General features: G+C 42.1%; 1 protein-coding gene across 2 annotated transcripts in view; it reads right to left on the reverse strand.

Annotated features, from left to right (window-relative positions):
* The window catches only part of STK32B (serine/threonine kinase 32B), a 120,614-nt gene that overhangs the window by 41,486 nt on the left and 53,350 nt on the right, over nt 1–25,778 (reverse strand). For both annotated transcript variants that reach the window (XM_030449902.1, XM_030449901.1), the window contains exon 3: nt 24,410–24,583. In XM_030449902.1, coding sequence (XP_030305762.1) covers nt 24,410–24,583 — 174 coding nt within the window. The remainder of the gene's footprint in view (nt 1–24,409; nt 24,584–25,778) is intronic.

The following is a 25,778-nucleotide window of genomic DNA, read 5'->3' on the forward strand; positions in this document are numbered from 1 at the left end:
AGTTTAATTGCCACTTGCTGATGTTGCCTCTGAAAGCATCTCTAGCTTTCAACTGCCTTAACTACCAATGTCAAACTAAAGCTGCCTGAAGGATGAAAGTACAGTAAGATGCTGCCTATAATTTCCAAGTAGGAAAGAGTGATAAATAATGTATTTGCATCTTCTATAATATCCAAGCTGCATGGGCATCCAATGCTTGAAGATATTCCCTCTGCATGGAGGAGAATCACAGAATGGTTTGGGTTGGAAGGGACCTTAAAGTTCATTTATTTCCAAGTCCTTTGCATGGGCAGGGACATCTCCCACCAGACCAGGATGCTCAGACTCATGTCCATTGGTCATGTCACTTAGAGTCATAGAATCACAGAATCATAGAATCATAGAATCCTAGAATTGGCTGGGTTGGAAGGGACCTCAGAGATCATCAAGTCCAACCCTTGATCCACTCCCGCTGCAGTTCCCAGCCCATGGCACTCAGTGCCACATCCAGGCTCTTTGGAAAGATCTCCAGACACGGAGAATCCACTACTTCCCTGGCCAGCCCATTCCAATGCCTGATCACCCTCTCCAGAAAGAAATTCTTTCTAATATCTAACTTAAATTTCCCCTGGCACAACTTCAGTCCCCTGAACTCACTGGAAAGGCTCACCCTATAAAGGATTATAAAGGACTCAGATTCAATTATCTGAAGGTTTAATTACCAGTTCCACCAATGCTTCTTTCTGGTGTTGCTAAGCGGGGCAGAAGCAGATTTCTAAGTAAAGCAGCAGAGAGGTTGTTCAGTCTTCATGCCTGGAGGTTTTCAAGACCTGACTGGCTCAACCTATGCAACCTGGTCTGATTTTTAATTCTCATTGTGCTTTGGCTTTAAACTAGAAGCCTCTGGAGGTTTCTTCCAGGCTGAATTGATCTGTGAGTCGATGAAAAATAACTTATCAAAATTCATCGTTCTTATGCCCCACTCTTTTTGGCTAGAACGAAGTTCATGAAAGATTGAAGAGACCTGGGAGAGAGCTGGATGTGTGGAATTTAATGAATCTCTGGTTTTGGTCATTGCAGCCATGCAGAACATCCACATGTTAAATTCTGTCGTGGGGCTTGAATGACTGTGATGGAAATAACAGGAATAAACAGCAGTAAAGGAGGCTAAACTTGAAATGCTCTGCAGTTGAGCACTGGAGTGGTGTAAGAGAATATTTATCAGCTATATGAAGTGGTAAAGAAATGGAGATTTTTGCATCTGAAGAGGCCTCTGAGAAATTTCAGTAGGAGCAAGCAAAATTGGGTGATTAAATTGCCAGTGCCAGCTTAAGGTAGAAGAAGCATAAATTATATATGGACAAGAGAAGAGGAGAATCTGAATTACTCATAGGGATTAATAACCATAAATCATCTTCTGGAGGTCATGCTTTTGGGTCCTTTATGTAGGTTGGATCCCTAGAAAAGAAGATTGAAAACCATGTGAATGCAATTTGTTTTAAAGCTTGAAATCCAGAGCAGCCCCCAAAAAAGTTTCACATGTATTGCTACCAATTAGCAAGCAGAACCTGATTTTTAATCTCTATTGAGCTCTACTGGACTCAAAACATCAGTTTAGAAATGAAAGGGCTTTGGCTGGTGAAACCAACCATGAATTGCCCAGTTTTCTCAAGGAAAAAAAAGCAGAGGATGGTTCATTGACTGCCCCTCCACATGGGTGATAATTAATTCTAAATAGGTTACAGAAAAATATTGGAAAAATAAAATTAATAAAGCAGGTGTCATGCTGTAGTAGGCCCTTTGGGTTACCTGGTTTCATAGCATCTGAAGGAAAACAATGAAAAGAAAGTAATGATAAAAAACAATTTGTGGGGGTTAAAAATAAATAAATTAGGGGTGTTTAGTTACCAGAAGGGTTCTGTAAGATGCAATGTGACAGTCATAGAAAGTACTAAATAGTATCTGGATGGTCAATAGGTTTTTTCTCTCTGCTTTTAGAACATGAAACCAAGGTTCATATTTCATGAAGCTGAAGTGAACTGAAGAATCAGGGCTCTATTTCTACAGCTGAGAGTTCAACTCAAGCTGTTTGCTACAAGACCTAATTGCTTAAAAATGCTTCAGAGGCTTCTAGAGCAAAGATTTAGCCATTGATGTGAATAACAGAACAACCAGCTAGAGTACCTCCAGCTAAGATTAATCTAATTGATCTAGGGAAGCACTTCCACAGCAAGTACTGATGCTGTTTTCCCTTCAGCTTTTTGGAACACATCAATAATGATGCCAAGCACAAGGATTTATGCTTTTCCTTAAACCTGTGAGAGCTGACAAACTGACACTCTCCACCTCTTTTATTATATTTTTTATATATTATTTATTATATTTATATTTTTGCAGAAAATATTCCACAGGCTTGGTTTCTGCCAATTTGTGATATTTTGCTTTTGCTTCTATTTTCTCCTCAATTCCTTGAAAGATTTCATGTGTTTCCAACACAGGGGCTGCTGTTCCTTGCCAATCCAAGCAGGATTTTTTTTTTAATATTACCAGAGGAAACATCTCAGTTATAACAGCTCTGCAAGGGTCTGAATTCACGTGTCCCACCCCCTAACCCATCACTGGGTATCAGCAAAAATCCAAAGTACATTCTTGCAGCTTGATGTCTGACAGATTTCACTCTTTGCCTTGGAGGCTCTGTCTGGTATTTGAGCAGTTTTTCATTCTCTTGAGTTTCTAAAATCCCACAGTAACATCTACCAGCATTTCTGCTGACAGCAGTTTTCCCAGCATGACTTAGGAGTATTTCCACTTTCTAGTGCTGATTGATTTTCTCTGAACAGGGACCACTGAGGGTTCAGCTCTTCATTAACCAAAGGCAACTTTGAGAGAAAGCTCAGTTGTGTGCAAACCCCTGAAATGAAACTGTAGATTTTTCAAAGCAGCCTTCGAGTGCTTTCTGTTGAATAAACAGAAGACAGGCCACCCATCTACCCAACCATCCATCCATCCATCCACCCAACCACCCATCCATCCATCCATCCACCCACCCCAACCAACCAACCATCCACCCACCCATCTAGTAACCAGCAGCAACTCAGCAGCTTCCTACAACCCCCAGCCAGCATTAACCAACCCCTAACAAACCTCCTCCAGGGGCAGGGGAAATACCCACAGCCTACTGATAATAAAACTCTGGGTCACAAAATTCCTTGTGCCCAGCACAGTCTGGATGTGCTGAGCCCAGATTTAAATCTGTATCACTAAAATTCACTGTGCCTTACACTTAAGGCAGGCTATGCCCTAGCAGAATGCAAAGGGTTGGGGTTTTTTTTTTTTATTTCTCAGAGGTGATTTCAAAATATTAAATAGAGAAATTAAATTAGATGGATTTTGCATTCTCAGAAAGAAGAAAAAAAGCAAGATCCAGACACAGGCTCTTGAAGTCAATGGGAGGATTACATTGGCTTCAATAGAAGTTGTCTCAAATACAATAGTTTTGTGTTTCAAATCTGATAGTTTTTCACATGCTCTTTTCTCTTAAGTGCTGATAATCTGTCTCTGTGTTGCACAAGATAAATGAAAAACTGAACTTCAGGTCTTTTTTTCTTAATTCTGCAGCTTACTTCCTATATTAATATTTTTTTCCTTATACAGAAATAGGCATTTGAAGTTCCTATTGTTAGTGGAAGGAAAAAAAATGTTTGAAGAGCACAGAAATTCATGCAAACTAGTTTTTAACCTACCTAGAGCTCTTTGCCTTCTCTTTGTCAAAATAGTCCCAACAATCATGACTGAAAATAAGCATTTTTTGTGCTCTTGGATATTAGGAATGCTGTGTGAAGACCAGGAGTCTGCACTGACTGAATACATACAAGGACTGAAGTCTAGAAGACAGCTGTTACCATTTAAAGAAAAACCACAATAAACTCCCCAAAACTTCTTGATAAAAACCTAAAAAGTCATGCAAGGACAATTCCAATAACTTCAGTTTAAGGAGTAGCTGATTCTCTCAAATATTAAATTATTCTTGTTTGCTCATAAGCCTTTTATATACTGCAGAACATACCAGAGCAGAGTCTCAGTTTTTATTAGGTTTTTTTTTTTTTTTTAAGGCTTAGGCACACCAATGTTTCACATTAATATCAATTCACATTAATCATAATCATGTACCTGGCACATAACAGTAAACTAATGTGACACGAGTAGCCTTGGACAATTTTCATTAAGATTAATATTAGCTGCATAACTGTCTTTAACAGCCATAAAAATAGCAGTAAGTTGGAAAATATGTTTCTGCTACGGATTGTTCAAGTTCCCATGAGACATCACTATATCAGAGCACTCAATCACATCATACATTATCCAGGGATTTCTCCTGATTATGGAAATAAATGTGAAGAAATTCTGATTTTCTCATGTAGCCATATTTCCTTCCCAGTTGGTACTGAAATTCCCAACTAATACATGTCCAAGGTGTGCAGCTCCTAAATGAGTGGATACATAGCAAGGCAGTCCTATGGCAAATTAATTTGTTGAAGCTTTGGAGGAAGGTAAAATCAATTAATATTAGGCACTGTGCAAACTAGAGATGAATTTGGGCAGAGATGTTTTATTTCTAAATAAAGCACAGAGCTGGCTTCTTCAGGGTACCAACCAAGAAACAGCCTTAATCATGCACCCTGTGCTGGGTTAGGAACTGGCTGGAGGGCCAGGCCCAGAGAGTGGTGCTGAACGGGGCTGCATCAAAATGGCGGCCGGTCACTAGTGGTGTCCCCCAGGGATCAGTGTTGGGCCCAGTGCTGTTCAATATCTTCATTGATGATTTAGATGAGGGGATTGAGTCCATCATCAGCAAATTCTCAGATGACACTAAGCTGGGGGGCAGTGTGGATCAGCTGGAAGGCAGGAGGGCTCTGCAGAGGGACCTGGACAGACTGGAGAGTTGGGCTGATCCCAACGGGATGGGGTTCAACACGGCCAAGTGCCGGGTCCTGCACTTTGGCCACAACAACCCCATGGGGAGCTCCAGGCTGGGCACAGAGTGGCAGAAAGGGACCTGGGAGTCTGGATTGCCAGGAAGCTGAACAGGAGCCAGCAGTGTGCCCAGGTGGCCAAGAAGGCCAATGGCATCCTGGGCTGGCTCAGGAACAGCGTGGCCAGCAGGTCCAGGGAAGGGATTCTGCCCCTGTGCTCAGCCCTGGGGAGGCCACAGCTTGAGTCCTGTGTCCAGTTCTGGGCCCCTCAGGAAGCTCAGGAAGGAGATTGAGGTGCTGGAGCAGGTCCAGAGAAGAGCAAGGAGGCTGTGAAGGGATCCAGCAGAATTCCTGTGAGGAGAGGCTGAGGGAGCTGGGGGTGTTGAGGCTGGAGAAGAGGAGGCTCAGGGGAGACCTCATCACTCTCTCCAACTCCCTGAAAGGAGGTTGGAGCCAGGGGGGGGTTGGGCTCTTTTCCCAGGCAACTCTCAGCAAGACAAGAGGGCAGGGTCTCAAGTTGTGCCAGGGGAGGTTTAGGTTGGAGATGAGAAAGAATTTCTTTCTGGAGAGGGTGACCAAGCATTGGAATGGGCTGCCCAGGGAAGTAGTGGATTCTCCGTGTCTGGAGATATTTCCAAAGAGCCTGGATGTGGCACTGAGTGCCATGGGCTGGGAACGGCAGCGGGAGTGGATCAAGGGTTGGACTTGATGATCTCTGAGGTCCCTTCCAACCCAGCCAATTCTAGGATTCCCTGTTGCTTTCACCTCATCATTTATCTCTTTAGCTTTTTGTCCCTGACAAACATCCTTCCCAATTTCAAGTAACACACAAGAAAGGTTCAGTGGTATAAAAACAAACCACAGCAAGGACCTTCCGAGTTCTTGAGGGATGGAGGTGAAAGAATTTTGACTTCTCCAGTTCACAGACTCCTCACTTAGATCTCACCAGGTCCTTTTAAAAAAAGACTTCCAGAGATTTCTGTCACTGCTCTAATGGATGCCCTGACACGACACCATTCTGTGAATCTCTGGAATTTTGAAATCCAGGGACTTCAGTAAAATTGGAAATGAGCTGGAGCAGGTGGAGTATTCGACTGTGAGAGGGCTGTAAAGAAAAACTTGTTGTGGACACAGGTTTGTCTGGATCTGGATGTGTTTCCACCAGCCACCACATCTGACACCCAAGCCACCAAGGTTATTAAGTTGAGAAATAGGATTTCACAGTTCATGGTGCATGACTGGAACAGGAATGGGGAAACTCTGCCTGGTAATAAAGCCCCTGGTGCTAGGTGTGGACAGCAAATGCAGAAAGAAATGATTCAGATGAAAGAAAAAAAAAATTAACTTGCTGATCTTCTCGCACTTAAAACAAGTTACACAGCTAATTTATTGCTGCATGGCTTTTGCTGAGCTGAGTAATTTGTATAGGAATGAGCACCAAGAAATGCACTTTTTAAAGATATTTCTGTCTTTGGTAAGGAGAAAACTCCACACAGCTGAAATTCACTAATTCTGCTTGAAAGCAAAATAAACTGCTATTTTTCACCACGATGTCCATGCAAAGGGTACAACAGTTCATTCAATCAACTCAGCTGTTTCCATGTGCACTCCCTGGAGCCTGGTTTGGATGCTCCATTTGGATGTCCAAGGGCATCACTTCCAATGCCCTCTTCTGGTCTGAAATATCAAAAAGCCTAAAATATGCCTACGTTCCATCCAGGGGAACTTAGTCCCATCTCCATCAAGACAAAAAGAATAAATCTCTGCTATAGACTACTAAAAAGGCATGGAGCTAAGTTTGTAGTTTTGCAGGTATTTACCAGATAAAGTTTCAGAATCATCAGCTTCCAGTAGAAGATTTATTTTGTTTTTACAACTAAACATATTCATGTTGGGTAGATAGATATCAGATGTCTTAAAAAATTAATTCTTTCCTTCAGGAAAGGCTCAGACTAACGTTACAACTTGAAAGGTGCTCTGGTTTTAGAGATTTGTGATATTTTAATTATATGTTCAAATCTCTCAGTGCTCATTGAGGGAACTTCTAAATCTAGAAATTAACAGAATTCCACAGGATTCTGTATAAAAGGAGTGGGTCAATGTTTCAGGCTATGAAATCATTCCATAAAAATGAAACACCTTTGACAAGAATCTGTAATGTGCAATCCCAAATAATATACTTATAAATAATAGGAAATAAAAGAGTCATACAACCTGTGATGTATTACTCATGAACCTGAGGTACTCAACAAGTCAGTAGGCCTTGTAAAAAAACCTAAAAACTTTTTATTTGGTCTATTTAAAATATTCTTTTATATTTTATTCATTCATATTTTTATTTCTTTTTTTTCTCTCCCTCTTTTGTTTTCTCTGCAATTTCAGCTCCTGGGGCTTTGATGTAGAAAGAAAAAAAGCCATAACTACTTCCAACTGATTATCCAGTAGCATGGATTCACATGATACTAATCAGAATATTATTACCCAACCATCTAGCACCCTTTGGGGCCTTTTCCTTCTGTGTGGCACCAAGAAAATTCTCTACCATGTATACAAGATAAAACTGTTGTTGTGAAGACCCCACCTCTTCCCCTGTACCTCTGGAGAGTGTCTGGACACTTGAGTCAAGGCTTGGGATTGTAGTACATAGATTTATAGAAATAAAGTTCCTGTGATGCTAAACATTATTGTGGCTCTGGTTTCTCTTTAATTAACACTATTTTTACCAGGTGTCCATGAAGATCTTGGATTTTCTTAGGACTTGGACTAACCAGGAAATCAAGCTGTCAACGAAGGTACCAAAAAGATGCTTATTCACAAATCAGCTCAACAGGAACGAGCTTGTTATTTTACAATTCTATCTCCATTTGGAAAAAAATGACTATGAAAATATCTTCAATTTTCTGCTTGTAACAATAGGTGGCAGTAATGATATCTACATTTGTCTGAATGGCCAGTGGTCTTTGGAAAAATTGTGGCAATTTTAACTTAGAGAAAGAGTTGTAGAAGATATTGTTATACCAGGTTACAGAAAATGACCTTTTTTTAAAAACTGAACCTATCACATCTCTGAGTATATTTAGACAGATAAAGTCTTCCATGGATAAGTTCAGCTTCTTAATTTGCATAGACATGAAATTAGAATGACACCATAAACCACAGAATATTTCACACTATTATTCTTCCTAAAGATCCAATATGATTTTATCACACAGGCAATTATATAGTGGAATAGGAAGAAAAAAAATAGGTGAAGATTCTTACAGCCTACAAAAGCTAAAAAGATTTGTGCAAAGCAGAATGGGATCCTGTACTTTCCCTCCTCTGTTTTGCACTGTGTAAAGCCTCAGAGGCTGGGACTGGAAAGTGCCACAGTGGCCATAAGAATGGACTTTTGCATTACAAAGCACACATTATGTCATCCAAGATTCCTCTTTCAGTAGTTATTTTCCTAGTGAAAATTAACTAACATTCCAAATAAAACACATTTTTCAGCAAAATGCTTCCCCAGGTCACACGGAATGATAACTTCATGGCCAATGACATCTTTTCTGTGTTGTAGCAACAAGGATGGCTGAGACCTTGTGTGTAGGAGTACAAGGGTCATATCCTGACAGGTTAATCAGCTTTTAAAAACAGCAGACATCTGATAACCATGGGAAATGCAGGACTCATTGAACCCTGCCTGCTGTGTGGCATTTGGAAAGGATTCAGCAGGAAAGCTCCTACATTGCAGCAGTGATGCTTCTTTCCATGATCCCATGAGAGATCTTTAGGCTAGGAATAAGCACAGAATCCCAGAATGGTTGAGTTGGAAGGGACCTTAACGCTCATCCAGTCCCAATCCCCTGCATGGGCAGGGACACCTCCCACCAGCCCAGGTTGCTCCAAGCCCCATCCAACCTGGACTTGGGCACTCCCAAGGAAAGGACATCAACAGCTTCCCTAGGCAGCCTATTTCAACACCTCATGGTGAAGATTTTTTTCCTAATATCTAACCTAAATCTGCCCTCTTTCTGTTTAAAACCACCACCCCTTGACCCTCTCTGGTGAAATAAAGGGGAAAAGGAAATCAGCATGCACTCTGCCATCAATTGCATGAGCATCAGGCTGCTTCCAGTCAAAGGCCTGGGCTCCCTTCCAATTTACACAGGCAGAAATCCATGTGTGAAACTAAATGAGAGAAAAAATTGATAAAATTTGTCTCCTGCTTGAGGATAAAACTCAGGAGTGGGTTGCTACTCATAAGTGCATTTGGCTTCACCTGTTGTGGAAAGCCAGTGTTGCAGGTGGGGTGTTCTGCAGTGGCTGAAATTCATATTAGCTGCTCCTTTGGTTTTCACTGCATAGGATACAGAGTAGATCCATTCAGCTGTGTCACATCCCCAATAGTTTGCTCAGCTTCTCAAACTCCAAAAGAAAACATACAGAACCCCAGACACACATAGATGCTTGTTAGCCACTCATCGTGGTGTGTGATTACCACACAATATCCCTCCATTTTTCCTTTAAAGCCCCCAAAAATGCATAAAAATTCATCAAACAGTTGGGTAGAACAGCAGTATCCACTATGATAATACCACTTTTTGTGACAACTCTCCCCTTCATCCATACCAAAATGTAATTAAATAAAAAGTCCACAGGGGCTGCAATTAAAGTTCAGCCCAGTGGACTTCCCATGCAGGCCAAGGAAGGTGACAGCTGCTTCCAAAGGTTTCCATGAGTACCTGGGCAGTCATCCCTTCAAAGCAGCAGTGAAGTTTCCCATTAAGCACATTTTCTGCTTAAATCTCAGCAGTCTGGTGGAGCAGGGGGAAGGAGCAGCAAGCAGAAAGCAACCACACAATGATCCCTCTGATCTGAAACCCCACATCAGATTTTCCATCCCCCTCATCATTGCCACCATCTCCTGCTCGCTCATTCCCATGACTTGAGAACCACAGGGAAAAGTATTTGGGCTTTTATTCCTCAAGCTGAACACCTCTGCCCCCATCATATACACAAGCAGGACACAGCACAGAGAGGAGGATGAGTCTGTTCCACAGTCCAGTGAGCTTTGATGTCCTGCATGTGCTTCCCCTCCTGGGTGGTTTTAGAGGTTTAATAAATGTAAAAGTGAGCTGCAGAAGAGCAGGATGGGAGGTGCAGAGTCTGTGGTTGAAAAGAAAATTGTATTTTGGAACTCATTAAAAAATCCCAACCTACTACTACCTGAAATGTCAGTGGCAGCTGGCAGGACTTCTAAAATCCACCAACAGATGGATTAATGCTGTGAAACAGAGGGGAAAATATCTGGTTTTGTGTTGCATTTGCCTTCTCCAACCAATCTTTAAGTCTCATGATGCTCTTCTAGCTCCAGCCTCACCTACTTTGGAAAGTAATGTAGTCAATTCCTTCTAAGAATAGCTTTGGATGCTTTTAAGAAGGAACATTTACACAGAAACTTAGAGAAAATAAATACATATATCCCTGTTTAAGGCAGATGAGACTCAGCAGGCTCAACCTCACCCAAACCACAACTCATACCCCAACTCAACACCTTTTAAAGTGTTCTAAGAGACGCCAACAACACATTGCTTGGGATCAAAGAACCAAGTACTTCAACACTTCTTGAAGAGTCTGAGCAAGGAACAACAGATTTGGAAATATTACCTGAGTTCACAGATTGCAGCAGCATCCTCCTGGTTAAGATTAATAGGGTCCTTCTTGGAGAGAACCAGGGTAAAAGTGTCCTACATCCACATGGACCTGAGACTATGGCTGTGGAAGCTGAGCCTATGAGGAGGAGGGGGTGGGTGGGGTGACCCAAATGGACCAATGACAGCACCCAAACCCATGGAGCTCAGTATCAAATGGTTCCTTAGAGAGCTCTCTCCTTCTCTCTCTGGTTGGGGTGGGGTTTGTTTTGCCATCTCCTGCTGCTGGTCTTCCTGGAGCTTTTTTTTTTCCTCTCTGGAGAACATCATTCCCCAGGAGAGGTCACCTTCCCAAGAAGGAGGAGTTGCCACTCCAAGTTTTTTGGGGACTGTCACTGGGACCCTGAATTTGGGCACCCTCATCTGCTGCTGTGTCCAGTTTGGGGCTTTTCTGGTTGGGGAAGGACTGGGGGTTCCATAGTTATATATATTTGTAATTCCCATCACCATTCTTATCACTTCTTTGTTAAACCTGTTCTAGGATTTTTTCCCAACCTTTTAAGTTTCTCTCTCCCTTATTCTCCGTTTCAGCTTCTGGGAGGGGAGGGTGGGATAACAGAGAGCATCTGTCACCTTGTTATTGGCTAAAAGTGTGACAACCAGTCAAGAATTATAGTATAGGTAAAGGTGGGTTTAAAATAGACTTTCTGCAGAGAAATTGCTGTTACAGAAACTTCTTGCACTGAAATTATACAGCAAAGGCTCTGAGGAGACCTTACAGGGACCTTCCAGTACCTGAAGGGGCTACAGGAAAGCTGGGGGGGGGACTTTTTACAAGGGCATGGAGTGAAAGGACATGGGGGAATGGTTTTAAGCTGGAAGAAGGGAGACTGAGGTTAAATGTTAGGAAAAAATTCTTTCCTATGAGGGTGCTGAGCCCCTGGCCCAGGTTGCCCAGGGAAGCTGTGGCTGCCCCATCCCTGGCAGTGTCCAAGTCCAGGCTGGATGGGGCTTGGAGCAACCTGGGCTGGTGGGAGGTGTCCCTGCCCCTTGCAGCGGGTTGGGACTGGATGAGCTTTAAGGTCCCTTCCAACCCAAACCATTCCATGATCATTTTTGCTGTTTATTCATTGTATGCCAAAAATGGGATTCAGCTCTGACTGAGAGGCTTGGATTAGGATCTGTTGTGAATTAGGGATCTATATTCCATTTGTAGACAATGGATGTATAAAAAAAATGCTCTTTGGTGTTGTAAAATAGCCATGCAGATGACTCTGGTTTTGGCTGAACTGAATAGCTTTTTTTAGATTCTGTTGGCTGTGTTGACCAAGGTATCCACTTGCTTGGGACACCTGACTCCTGCATTTAGATTTTGGTGAGCTGTGGAAGGAGGTTTTAAAAGCATAAGACACATTTTGCATAATGAGTGGAATTATGAAAATGTGAATTATGAAACACAACCAAGGATGAGACAGCCAATGAGTCAAATTATTGTAATGTGTTATCACAAAAGCACAGGCAGGTATTTAAGCCTCTTGCAGGAGTCACTCTCCTGGTGCTCATTGACTTGTTTGGTGCCATCTCCCACCATGAAGAACACAACCCTCCATACATGAGAAATTCTGTTCTACTTAAAATACCTTGCATGCCTATGGATTTTTTTGTTCCTGCCATCAAATCAAACATCCTCCTCATCTGTGACATGAAAATCTCTCTCTTCTAGCTGGGCAAGGTTAGGAGGAAGATGTTTGAGGATGGAGCCCAGGTGTTCCTCACCTCCCACCAGGCCAGGACAAGCCCATTTGCCCATGGCCTCCAGGGAACTTGGCACTGCCACAGAAAGCTGCTTTGGTACAACTGGAGCCACATTTCATCTCGGGGAGATAAAGTCTTTTGGGATGGAAGGATACTGGTGACCAAATCTGGTGACCATTCTTCTGATTAACCAAAGTGTTACTGGTTTGATGGTTCAAAAAGCTGGATGACTGAGGATGAAAAATTTAATTTCTCAGCTTTAGAGCTCAGATATTTTCTATTCCTTTGTGGACACTGTGTGTTCCAAAAGCAAATATTTAAACACTATAAAGTAAAAGAATGTTGGCTGAAAAGGGACATCCTGAGCTATACCCTCATAACTCTTAGTTTTAGAAGTAGAGATACCTGGGGACTCAGGGAAATAAACTGGTACTTTATTATTATTATGTAACCATTATATTAGTCCATTTGTCTTCATTGGGCCCATCTGTAGAGCTTTTTCTGTGCCCAGGTAGGTTTTGAAGAAGAAAGCTGAAGTAACAGCTCTCCAATTAAGAGGTAAACTCTGAATCTCTGTAGATTTTAAAGGCAGAGCTCTCAATAACTAATACACTTAATTAACAGAAAAAGCTGAGAAAATGCAGCACCTGGCAATTGTTTGTTGATTTGGGGTAAATAAGTCATTAATTGTTTATTGGCTTGCAGACCTCTGCAATTCACTGGATGGACCTATTGATCTGATTTTCCAAAAGAAAATCAGGATAGCAAATCCAGGCTGCATTTCCACACCAGCACTTTTCTAGAAATGCACAAAGTCCTGTTTTTTATGCCAGACTGTTAATTCCCAGCTGCAAAAACCCTGAGCAAGGTTTTCACAGCTGGTGAATCAAGCACTTTGACCCAAACATTGACTGAGGAAGAGGGATCCAAAACCACTCAGCTTTCAGCCCCTCCGACCTGGAATTCATATCCTGGCATTGATCCCCTATTTTCCTTCTTTCTGCACCTTCCCCAACTTCATGGTGCCTCTTTCCCACATTCTCTGTGGTCACTTTGACTTGCAGGGATTTCCCTCTTCACAGCAATTTCCCCATACCCCACTCTGCATCCTCTTCTCTCTATCTCAGTTCTTCCAGTTCCCTTCAACCATCTCCTACATATTTTATACAGGGAAATTATGTCCTTTTTCTTCTTGGCACCCACAAGTCCATCTCTCTTAACCACCAATTTTCTTGCTGATGGTTCTCCAAAGTATTCAGCTGGATGAAAATTCAGCCACATTCATGAAGGTCCAGCCTGTGGTCATGGGCCAGACATTCAGCATGAAACTGTCTGACCAGTGTGGGCTCTTTTTTTCTGACACTGCTAAAATTTGATGCTTTTTGTGCCACTGTTTTTCATGTAATGTTTTTTCACATTCATGGAACCTTTCATCATTCCAGTTCCATCACATGTGATTTGGTGCTGAATGGAAACAACTACAGAGAAAGAAGGGATTTGCAGCACTGTCAGTTCGTAATAAAAAACTAACAAAGTTTTGAGGGCTGAAGAAAAAACAGAGAAAAAATATGGTTTGAATTCAATTTGCTTACAATCTCACTTAAACAGCAAAGACAGTCTCTATGTACAGAAAGAGGACCCACAGTTTTATCATAAGAAACTCATATTTATCTCTTAAAAGTACTCATGGTCACAATTAATTTCCAAAACTTAAAAGAAAAAGAAGTGTGAAATAGCAGTAAGAGTATCACTGAAATAATCTGTGCCACTGTAACATGATTAGACACAGAATAGATGTTATGAAAGGGGAAAAAACATTGAGAAGCTCCAGCCTGGTGCTGTTTTCATCATTAGATTAGAAAGCAACTCCTCTGCATTCAGAACAGCAGCAAAGCTCCATGTATATAAAAAGATGAATAAATAAACCACTGAATAAAAACCAGGAGCCCCTAGAGAGAGGTTATTTCTTGTTCTTATTAGTCTGACTGTAAAGCTGATTTTGATCATCAGCAGAAATGACCAAATTCAGGAGAATCTAACTCAATACATTTTGGTTCAATAAAAATCCAATGCCTGCCAATGTTCCCACCTTGCAAGGTCTTTGGCACCAGTGTTAAGGTCTGTTCTTGCTGGCTTCAGCTCTACCTGTGCAAAAGCAGCCCAAGTTCTGGCCCCTCTGTTGGAGAAAAGTGCCATGTTCACATTGGGTCAGGAGGAAATTCCCACAGGGATGAGGGAACACTTTGGGAGGAGCAGAAACTCATCACTAGGACTGGCACAGAATCAAAGAATGTTTAGGTTGGAAGAGACCTCCAGATCATTCCAGTCCAACACCAGAATCTAACTACTAAACCATGTCCTTAAGGACCAGGTCCAAAAGCCTTTTCAGTGCCTGCAGGGATGGTGAACACAGCATCAAAGCTTGGAGCTGCTGGGCTTTCTCCTCTGTAAAACCCACCCAGGGGAGCCTGGGAAGGAGGATATAGAAATCATTTAAAATAACCTTGAGTGAATGTCCTGAGGAGCTCTCAGAAGAGCATATAGAGAAAAAATGCAAGAAGACAAGAAAGCAACTTCAGGAGAACAAAAATTTGTGGTAATCTTTATCTTAACTGTAGTGGATGCCCACTGGATTATTTGTTTGAAAGATGAAGCTGTCAGATGATCAGTGTTACAACTCCCCCTGCCTTCTCATCCGTCTTTATAGCTCCCAAGCCAAAAAATTATACAAAGCAGGCCACATCTCACCTGAATCTCAAAGTTGTACTGAAAGCTGTTGAATGTATTTCCAAGGCGTGAAGGAAGCTTAAATTGTAATATCCTTTAATGAATGCCTTCTACCACACATGAAAAAGCTGCTCAGCTCCTGAGGTATAAAGGAGACTGAAGTCATGAAGAAATGATGTAAATGTGCACTTTTTTTCCCTTAAGGTCTGTGTGATTTTGCCATGCATTAAAATAAAACTTACAATGTAAGGAAATCTCCAAGAGAATGATAGAAAACTTATGAATGCATTGCTCATACCAAGCTGAACAAATGCTGCAACCATTAAAACAGAAAAAAAAACCAGAATCAGGAGAAAGAAGCACACATCCATATGTTGCTTTTGGTTTACACTTTGCTCAGCCTGAAACTTAATCTTTTTCCATATTCCCTGCTCCTTGTAACATCCTTTAATCAAAGATTTTAATTTCTTGCTGACTGCAAACTGAAGAGAAGAGAAGAGAAGAGAAAGGAGAGAAGAGAAGAGAAGAGAAGAGAAGAGGAGGAAGAGAGGAGAAGAGAGAGAGAAAGAAGAGGAGAAGAGAAGAGGAGAAGGAAGGAAAAGGAAGGAAAAAGGAAGGAAAGGAAAGGAAAGAAAGGAAAGGAAAGGAAAGGAAAGGAAAGAGGAAAGGAAAGACGGGAGGAAGGAAAAGAAAGGAAAGAAAGGAAAGGAAAGGAAAAAGGAAAGGAAAAGAGAAAGGAAAGGAAAGGAAAGGAAGGAAAAGGAAAGGAAAAGGAAAGGAAAGGAAAAAAAAGGAGGAAAGGAGGAAAGAGAAGGAAAGGAAAGGAAAGGAAGGAAAGGAAAGAAAGGAAAGGAAAAAAGGAAAGAGGAAAGGAAGGAAAGAGGAAGGAAAGGAAAGGAAAGGAAGGAAAGAAGAAAGGAAAGGAAAGAAGAGGAAAAGGAAAGGAAAGGAAAGGAAAGGAAAGGAAAGGAAAAGGAAAGGAAGAGGGGAAAAGGGAAAGGGAAAAGGAAAGGAAAGGAAAGGAAAAGGAAAAGGAAAGAAAGGAAAGGAAAGGAAAGGAAAGGAAAGGAAAAAGGAAAGGAAAGGAAAGGAAAGGAAAGGAAAGGAAAGGAAAGGAAAGGGAAAGGAAAGGAAAGGAAAAGGAAAGGAAAGGAAAGGAAGGAAAGGAAAGGAAAGGAAAGGAAAGGAAAGGAAAGGAAAGGAAAGGAAAGGAAAGGAAAGGAAAGGAAAGGAAAAGGAAAGGAAAGGAAAGGAAAAGGAAGACGACTTGAGTGCACTGCATGGGAATCTGCCACAATAGACATCAGCTGATTTAGGCTGAAACCAGAACTAGAACAAGTCATTATAACCCCAGAACAGATTTAAGAATGGGATTAAGGATGCTAGAAAATGACAGATGGAGATGAAAAACCCAAACCAATGGTAAACTCTCTGCCACTGGGACTGGAAAATGGGAAACTAGAGGATGGAACTGACAACTTGGTGTCTAATATCTACATTTACTTTCTATGTTCCCTTTGAGCAAAAAGCCTGTGCTGAGCCCAGGCACCAGTGGACCTGGTGGCATTTCCAGGATCTTGGCTGTCACAAGCCTCTGCAGCAGCAATATTGATGGCAAGGTAATTCCCTGGTAGGTTTTTCTTGCCATTTTTCAAAAAGATTTGTACCCTTGATGTGGGTCTGAATTTGCCAGGGTCTCAGTTTCCTTGCACTTCCTCCTCTCCCTGTATATTTAGCCATGAGCAGCATGAAGTCCTGATTCTCTCTTTGGTCTCTATGGAAATGCTTTATGTTCTTCAAAAAAAGGTGTGTTTTCCAGTATGGAGCCACAACTTGAAGTTGGCACCTATGAGTCCACAATCAGGTACTGCAGTTTTAGAGTTTTAGAAAACTCATGTTTATTTTTTTTCATGTTTATTTGGTTGGTTGCAGCTAAACACCGGGGAGATGAGAAAGGATTCAAGCATGAAATTTGGTGTGTAAAATCAGAATTCAGATAAAACTGTTAAGACAATCTCCTAGTTGCATTTATAGAGAATTAACAACACTTAATGCATAACTTTGTCTTCTAGATGCATTGTTCTCTACACTCCTCTCTCTACTTTACCATATCTACACTTGCCTGGGTGTCAACACAGAACCAATAAATCCCCAAACCAGCTGTAATCACAGAACTTTGTCTTCTAGTGAAGCACACTTGGTCTCTAAAGGTGTCCACAGCACAAGAGACCCTTTGGATGGGGTCAATAAGGATTGGTTTTGGTCACTGGGAGTTTGTCACCTAAGGGAAGATATTTGGCCAAGTTCATTTGAGAGTTCAGTTCAAATTCTAAATGCTGCAGGGCTTGTGAGATGACTTCTAGTTGGCTAAACAAAATATTTCATGTAAGCACAGCCTCACGTCTTGGCAGTATTAAGGAGAAGGAAAGAAAGGGCCAAGGGTCAGCTTCATCTGCTCACTTGAAAACTAAGGAGCCAAGCAGCCCTTTGCTGACTGCACTAGAGCATCCTCAGCAATGGGGTAGGAAAGGAGTGAGGTTGTGTTTGGGTGCCTTCTAGTATTCCTGAGTGATGAAGACAGAGCTTATTATGCCCACAATAAATCATTATATCCATTCCAGTAGCAGGACTGAAGCACCCAATGGAGCATCCCATGTCCCAGAGCATTCCCTGAGCCTCTCCCCAGGCAGTTTTACTTCATTAGTAATCTCTGGGGTGTTGAAATCTCAGTGTGTTTCCAAACCAGTTCATTAATTTGAAGTATGTCATCTGGCATATCAAATAGCTTTTCTTTTGACTGTTGCCAAACAGAAGTAAAAATTAATTTGTTCTTGTAGGTAGAGAACTCTGTTCACAAGTTGAAAGGTTTGTTCTCTACATTTTCATCCCTTGTGATACCTAATTTTTCTCTTTTTTTTAAGGACACCACTGACATTTAAATGCCTTTTGTGCCTGGATTTTGTGAATCATTTTCTTTCTTGCACAGTGCTGGTTCATAAGCATTCAGCAGGTTTTCTGAGCTTCGTGGTTTGCCTGGTGTTTTTCTGGGCTGGTTTTGCTCAGTGCCTGTGATCAGTCCTTGGAAACAATATGGGCATGAACTTGTTTAAAGAACAAAATACAGAGGCAAAGCAGAGACTTGGGAAGATAAATTAAGAAAATTCTAGGGACAGCCCCTTGACCTGTCACAACCTTTGGTAATGCTTATGAAAAAGCAGTCATGTTATTATTACTTTTCTAACTTTTATTCTACTTCAGTCTCTACTGTGGTTTTTTTTCCTTCATCTGCACATACTTATTAGGAAGAGAAAGACAACTGTATGAGCTGAAATCCCTAAAGAACTGTGTTCTTTAGCATGTCTTGGTCAATCTTGGGTTGGCACTCTTACGCCTGTGACACCTGTAAGAAACAACAAAGGGCAAATTCTCCATATTTCAAATAATTTTCCAAACCTATTTACTGCTTCCATACTAAACAGAGTGCTGTGCAGGGAACGTCCTGTATTAAGCTTGTTTCTTTTGGTGTATGTTATCACAAGTGAGACTCAGGGGACACATTTAAAGAAGAGTCCAATCATTTAGTCAGATTTTCTTATTTCACCAAATTGCTGGACACCTTGAAAAAGCTCAGTGGAAGTGACAGAGAGGAATCTCCTACACTGTAGCCAAGAAATGCTGGGTGGAAAAGATCTTCTTGCCCAGCAGCAAGACATCTTTGCTCTGCACTGGATCACCTGCAGCTTTCAGGAAAAAAAATAATGCTTGATTTACCACCATTTTCCATCAGCTTTTGTCCATCCTTTCCTACAAGGATGGTGAGACCCTGGCCCAGGTTGTGGCTGTCCCATCCTGGCAGTGTCCAAGTCCAGGTTGGATGGGGCTTGGAGCAACCTGGGCTGGTGGGAGGTGTCCCTACCATAGAATCGATAGAATCATAGAATCGACTGGGTTGGAAGGGACCTCAGAGATCATCAAGTCCCAACCCTTGATCCACTCCCACTGCAGTTCCCAGCCCATGGCACTCAGTGCCACATCCAGTCTCTTTTGAAATATCTCCAGACACGGAGAATCCACTTACTTCCCTGGGCAGCCCATTCAATGCCTGATCACCCTCTCCAGAAAGAATTTCTTTCTCATCTCCAACCTAAACCTCCCCTGGCACAACTTGAGACCCTGCCCTCTTGTCTTGCTGAGAGTTGCCTGGGAAAAGAGCCCAACCCCCCCCTGGCTCCAACCTCCTTTCAGGGAGTTGGAGAGAGTGATGAGGTCTCCCCTGAGCCTCCTCTTCTCCAGCCTCAACACCCCCAGCTCCCTCAGCCTCTCTTCATAGGATATTGTGCTTAAGTCCCTTCACCAGCTTAGTTGCCTCCTTTGTACCTGCTCCAGCACCTCAATCTCCTTCCTGAGCTGAGGGGCCCAGAACTGGACACAGGACTCAAGCTGTGGCCTCACCAGGGCTGAGCACAGGGGCAGAAATGGCAGGGGTTGGGTCTTGATGAGCTTTAAGGTCCCTTCAACCCCAAACCATTCCATAATCATTCTTGCACTGCTGCTGAGCAGCTGTTTGGAGCTGGAAGAAGTGCTGGTGCTACTCTCCATTGGGAGCAGAAATTCCAGGAATGGAAAAAGAGTGGTGATCAGAGTAGCCATGCAGCACAGAGCTGCCAGATGGGCTGGTCCCAGGCCATATTGGGCCTCAACCAAAATTTTATGGAGGCTTCTCTTGTACACACATACATAGTAAAAAGGAGTTGCATTTTAAAAATCTATTGAATAATAATAAAATAAAAAAAAAGACAAACCCTGTGGCTGTGCAGATGGAATAGCTAGACCAGTACCCTGAAATTCTGCTACCAGGTTACTGGAATTTCCTTTCCAGACATCCACCAGATCCAGCCCTCTTTCTGAGCAGATGAAAACTAATGGAGCCAAATGATGTGAAAAGGTGGAAGGGTGATGGAGTTAAGACTTTGCCCCCTTAGAAGGAGGAAATGTGGTTTGATCAGCTTCAAGGCTGTTCCTTGGGCAGGAGCTGCAGCAACACCAGAAGCCAGAAGTGGTCCCTGCCAAGGCTTCATCCTGGGAGAGACAACCCTGGAGATTGCTGCTGGCAGAACCAGCTGAATAAAAGTAAGCAGCCTGCTTGGGTTGAGGAATCAGCTGGGTTTATTGAAATGTAGGAACAGCAACCTTGTGAAAGGAGATGGCTGAGTTACTCATGGCTGGAATAGGTTTACTCAGCCTTTGATGCGGTAAAACTTTGTCTTAACATATTCGTGGAATCATAGAATGGTTTGGGGTCATGATGGACCTTAAAGATCATCAAGATCTGACCCCTCTGCATCTGACTCCCCCCCCACTAGAACCAGGATACACAAGCATCATCCAACTTTCAACACATCCAAAGAGGGGGGGGCATCAATAACCTCCCTGGGCAACCTATTCCAGCATCTTACTAATATTCCAGCATTCTTCCTAATATCTAACAGAAATCTACTCTCTTTCAGTTAAAACCATGGCCATTCCCTACCCTCTCTGGTGAAAAGCCCCATCCCAGATTTCCTGTATCCCCTTCATTTACTAGAAGGTCACTATAAGGTCTCTCCAGAGCCTTCTCTTCTCCAGGATGAACAAACCCAGCCTATTCACTGGTATTATCCAAGCAGTGTTGGAAAGGATGTTAAGTCATCGCATCCTGAAACTTGGTGTCTGCTAATAGAGAATGTTGGTTTAATTCAACATTTGGACATGAATGGACCATGTGAGGTGCCAGAAGCCCATTTGTGTGACTGGAGTGCCAAGCTCTACAAATAAACACTGCTCATCCAACCATTATTCAAAATTTTTAAAAAAAATTAGGTAAAATGCTATTTCAGCTGGGGTTGTGGGGAAATAGAGTTTTGGGAAGTAGCTGTTTACCTATGACCAACCAGTTACAGATATCTTAAGTAAGTTAAGTGAAAAATTTTGCCCAGAATATCTCCATAGAAGAGCTTGAAACATACAGCTTTTCTTTTTAAAGTTTTATCATTCTGGCTGAACATTTATGTAAATGCAAATCTTTACAGCAGAGCAGCAAAGGAGACACCTGGTGCAGCATTCCTTATTCTGCCATAACCAATAAATTCCACTTTGCAGGATTGTGCGTGACAAATACGGTTTACATGGATGTGATTCAATAAAAATGATAATTTTCATAAACACAGCAGAAGAGTATTAGGATTTTACACTATTTAATGGCTGAAGTTTCCCTGCAGAAGCAGTATTCTACTGCTGATTTGATTGCCACCACATCAGCAAACACAGAGTCACTGCTATAGCACTGTTCTGGACTCTCCATCCATTCCTACACACTTGATAATTCTGTCCCACTCATTCCCCTTTCCTTTCATAGCAAACTCCTGGGGCTGCAGGTTAATCTTGGAAAAAAAAAAAAAAGTTCTGTTCTGTTGCAGGATGCAATGGTAATGGAAACCTGAAGATCTGTCATCCACATCTGTAAACACTGAGGAGAAGTTAAGCTCCTGACTCACACATCATAAATTTCAATTCTTTTTAATACAGCAATTTGAAAATTTCACCTCCCCAGGACTGATGAATCATTCAAGATTTTTCTTTGTAGCACAGACAAAATTTAGTGTGTGTGTGTGGGGGGGGGGGGAGTTCTCAATGACTCTGAGACTCAGTAACCTTTTATTTTTCCTTTTTACTTTTGCTGCCACTGCACTCACACAGTTGTGAAAGATCTATGTTACAGTTTTGGAGTGTGTGAATGCTGACTGGAAAGACTGGGTCTTCCCAGTCTTATATATAAGACATATATATATATACTTATATATACTGGTCTTCCTAGTTATAATATATATATTATTATATAATAATATTTCTGAGATTCTGCTGCCACAAATTATAGACACCACCCAGTCCTTGACCTCATCTCTGACCAAGGTGGTGTGGAAAGTCATTTTGCCTTGGGAAAATAATGGTCACACATCTCCTCCCTGAATCCTTGCTGGCCCAGCTCCTAAGCCCATTTAAATCAGCACCAGGCTCTTGGTGCTTCCAGAGATTTATGGCAGCTGAAGATCCATTCCCTGGCAATTCCTGTTCCAGATGGTGGCAGAATGTGGTGGGACTCTGCTGGCTGAATAACATCTTCACCAGAGTGGGGTCATTTGGGATTTTTATGGCCATGGTTGGAAAGGCTTCTTGTGCTACAGATGGGGGATTTGGGCAGTAGGCAGTGGAAGTGGGAGAGTGTCAGGTTTTAGGTCTGCCAGCTTCCAAAGAACATCTATAGCAACAGTGCTGTCCTGAACCAGATTCTTTAGACCCTAAAATGATAACCACAGAGTCACAAAATTGTCATGGTTGCAAAGGACCTCTAAGATCACTACGTATAACCCAGAAAAAACATCATGCCCATTAAAGGATGTCCTGAAGTTGCCTCAGTTACGTGGGGTTTGAGCACCTGCAAGGATGGTGGACTCCACCACCTCCCTGGGCAGCCCCTTCCAGCCCCTGACTGCCCTCTCAACAGAGAAATTCTTCTTCATCTCTAGTCTAAACATCCCCTGGTGCAACTTCAGGCTATTTCTTCTATTTCTTCTTCAGTCCTGTCATTATTTACTTGAGAGAAGAGGGCCAGAACTCCCCTCCTGCAACCTCCTTTTAGGTAGTTGTGGAGAGGTAAACCAAGGTTATCCCAGCCAGAAAAACCCATTCCAGGCCAAGAAAGAGGTATTTTCACATGTTAATATTGGGCAAATCTTTGGTGTAGAGTCAAGGCAAAAAACAAGTCCAGAATGAGCCCACAAATGGAGCAGCAAACCAACTCTAGACCTCCAGACCTCCCCCTGCCTTGGTGCAAATCGACTCCTGGTTGATTCAGTTCTGTTACTCCACCCTACAACCAGTGCAGAAGAGAAAATAGAGGAATATCAAGTGCTTACTAGTCCTGGTTAAATAATATAGAAGAGAACTCAGTGCCTTGGACCATGGCAATGCAGACAATGTCACAAAAACCCAGAACAACCACAAGGAGTTTGATCCAGTCATTCCATCTCTCACCTTTCCCAGACTTTTCTGTGAGACACTTTTACCTCTCAGGTTTGTAGCAAAATACAAGTTTGATTACCAGCTGGCTCCTCTCAGGAATATTTTGACAGTCTATTTTGCATAAGATGTCTCAGCAGTAAAATGAAGGTGAAAAAGCCCACTCATCAATTTGTTTTCCACCAAGAACTTTCCCCAAGGCAGAGAAACAAAGGTCAGCTGGGATTCTGGGCTCCACTTTTAAAACAGTCACTGAGAGGAGAAGACACATGCAAAATACATGGAAATGAACTCAAATAATTAGTTTGCTTAAGAATAGAAAAAGTAAGATATTTTTACAACATTTGTGGGATTTTTAATCCCAAGCAAAACAATATTTCCCTGAATTTTAGCTTGCACAGTTTCAGTAATACAGAACACCCACCAGAAAGTCAGACCTTACTTTTTATGGGTTCTTTATTGCAAAATCATGGGGCAGCTCTGGTAGGGGTTGGGATGAAAACTCTCAATGTATTTGCAGGAATGTTTTTATATTTTGGAGGAATTTTTTATAGTAGGCACTGGAAGATTTATGGTACAGCTTAGTTGAGTTTGGTCATGAAACTCACATCCAGAAAGGTACTCACTCGCTCAGAAAGGTACAAAACTAATTATTTCTGTATTCAGAACACTGCAAATCACAGAGGAAAATCCTGAATTTAGCCTAAAATAGTAAGAGGGAGGCTCAAGCTCATCAGTTAATAACTTCACAGTTGCTTTGTTGACATAAAAAGAGAACTTACCCTGCAGCTTCACTTAAATTCCAGATTGTTTAAGGTAAACAAACAGACCCTGATGCTTGCCACCTTTTTTTTGATACTATAATATTACTGCCTGCTGTAAGACAGTAAAAAGAACAGATTGTTTTAATCTAAGAAGTGCAAAAAGGATGCACCATCTCTCCCTGTTCAAATTAATTTCCACTATTTCTCTTCTTTCCCCACCTCTCTTCCTCCTTCTGACCTTCACGCAGATTCCGCAAGTTAACAAACGGTTCTTTAATCTCAACCTTTGGTTTCTTGCCCCTTTCCCTGATGGGGGAAGGTGCTGTACTGGATTACATTTTTGTCTGCAGGAACATGGGGGCACTGGAGTAAATTAAAAGCAGCCAGGAGACTGTTATGGGTTGTATTTAGAGTTTAAAGACCATAGTAAAAAAACGTGCAGCAGACTATGAGATCAAAACAAGAATAGGGTAGTGTTCTTCAGCTCTGCCAGAAGCCCACCCCTCCAAGGACATTCCCTTACCTGTGGATGATGTGGTACCTCTGCAAATAATCCAGGGAGAGGGCCAGCTCACAAATGTACAGCTTCACAGTCCCTTCACTGAAGTGGACGTTCTGCTGCAAGTGGTAACGCAGGTCACCCCCAAGTAAGAGATCCACCACCATGAACATGTCCTCCTCATCTTGAAAGGAATACCTGGAAGAAAAGAGTTATGGTTGAGATCTCAGGGATAGTGGTGAAGCCACAGCTGTGCCCTGGGGTTTGTTCTCTGTCAGTAGATCTTGATTTGCAGCCCAGGGTGTGCTCCAAAGGCAGACGCTGATTTCTCACCCCCTGAGGTTCCATTCTGCAGCTGGACTTGGATTGTGGTTGAACTCTTCCTATTCAAAGCAAGCAGAGTCACAGAAAAACAGAAAGTGAGGGCTTGGAAGGGACCTCAAAAGACCCTGCCAGAGCAGGGTCACCTTCAGCAGGTCACACAGGATGGCATCCAGGTGGGGTTTGAATATCTCCAAAGAAGGAGACTCCAAAACCTCCCTGGACAGCCTGTGCCAGAGCTCTGCCACCCTCCCAGTAAAAAAATGTTATTGTATTTTTATTTTATTTTATATTTTATTTTATTTTATTTGATATGGAACCTCCTATGCTCAAGTTCATAACCTATCACTGGCCATCATTACGAAGAGCCTGGCACCATCCTTCTGGCTGAAACTGCTGCAGTACTGCTCTCATGATTGTTTTAACCACAGATTTACACCTGGAAGTTGATCAACCAGGACTTAAAAAATACCTTTCAGGTTGGTATATCTAATTTTCAAATAACCACACCCTCATTCAGTTGACAAATGGCTCACTGAATAGCATCCATAAAATGGAAGGCCTTGAACCACACTTGGTATTCACACACACACAACTGTAGCTCAGTGCCTCTGGAAAGTCTCCTGGCAGGCCCAAGAGTTGGTCTTCAAGGGGTATTTTCCAGATTCAGTAAATATATACAATGTTCTATTAGCTGAGTGTTTCTTCCAGCTTGCAGTCTAGCTCCAAAGTCAACAAGAAATAAAACTCTAATTTTACTGCCTGACAATACAGATATCTTTTTTTTTTCAGCCTGCATCTTATATCTTCTAAAATGACAAAGTCTTCATGCTTACTGACTGAACTCTTCTGGACTGTTTCCCAGAACTGCCTGTTGAAACTCTGAAGACCAAATTGTGATTTAAATCCTGTAAATCCCAAAGTGTAGCCAGCCAGTGTATAGTGTAGATAGAGGGCTGGACAAGCAGGAATTTCCATGTGTTTGCACTTACCTGGGCTACCATTACCCTGTTTTATTTTTGATCTGAATAAAGTGACAGAAACTCTCTGGTTTTCATTGTGGGATGCAACT

This window comes from Calypte anna, chromosome 4A, assembly GCF_003957555.1.
Source record: "Calypte anna isolate BGI_N300 chromosome 4A, bCalAnn1_v1.p, whole genome shotgun sequence".
Taxonomy (NCBI): domain Eukaryota; kingdom Metazoa; phylum Chordata; class Aves; order Apodiformes; family Trochilidae; genus Calypte; species Calypte anna.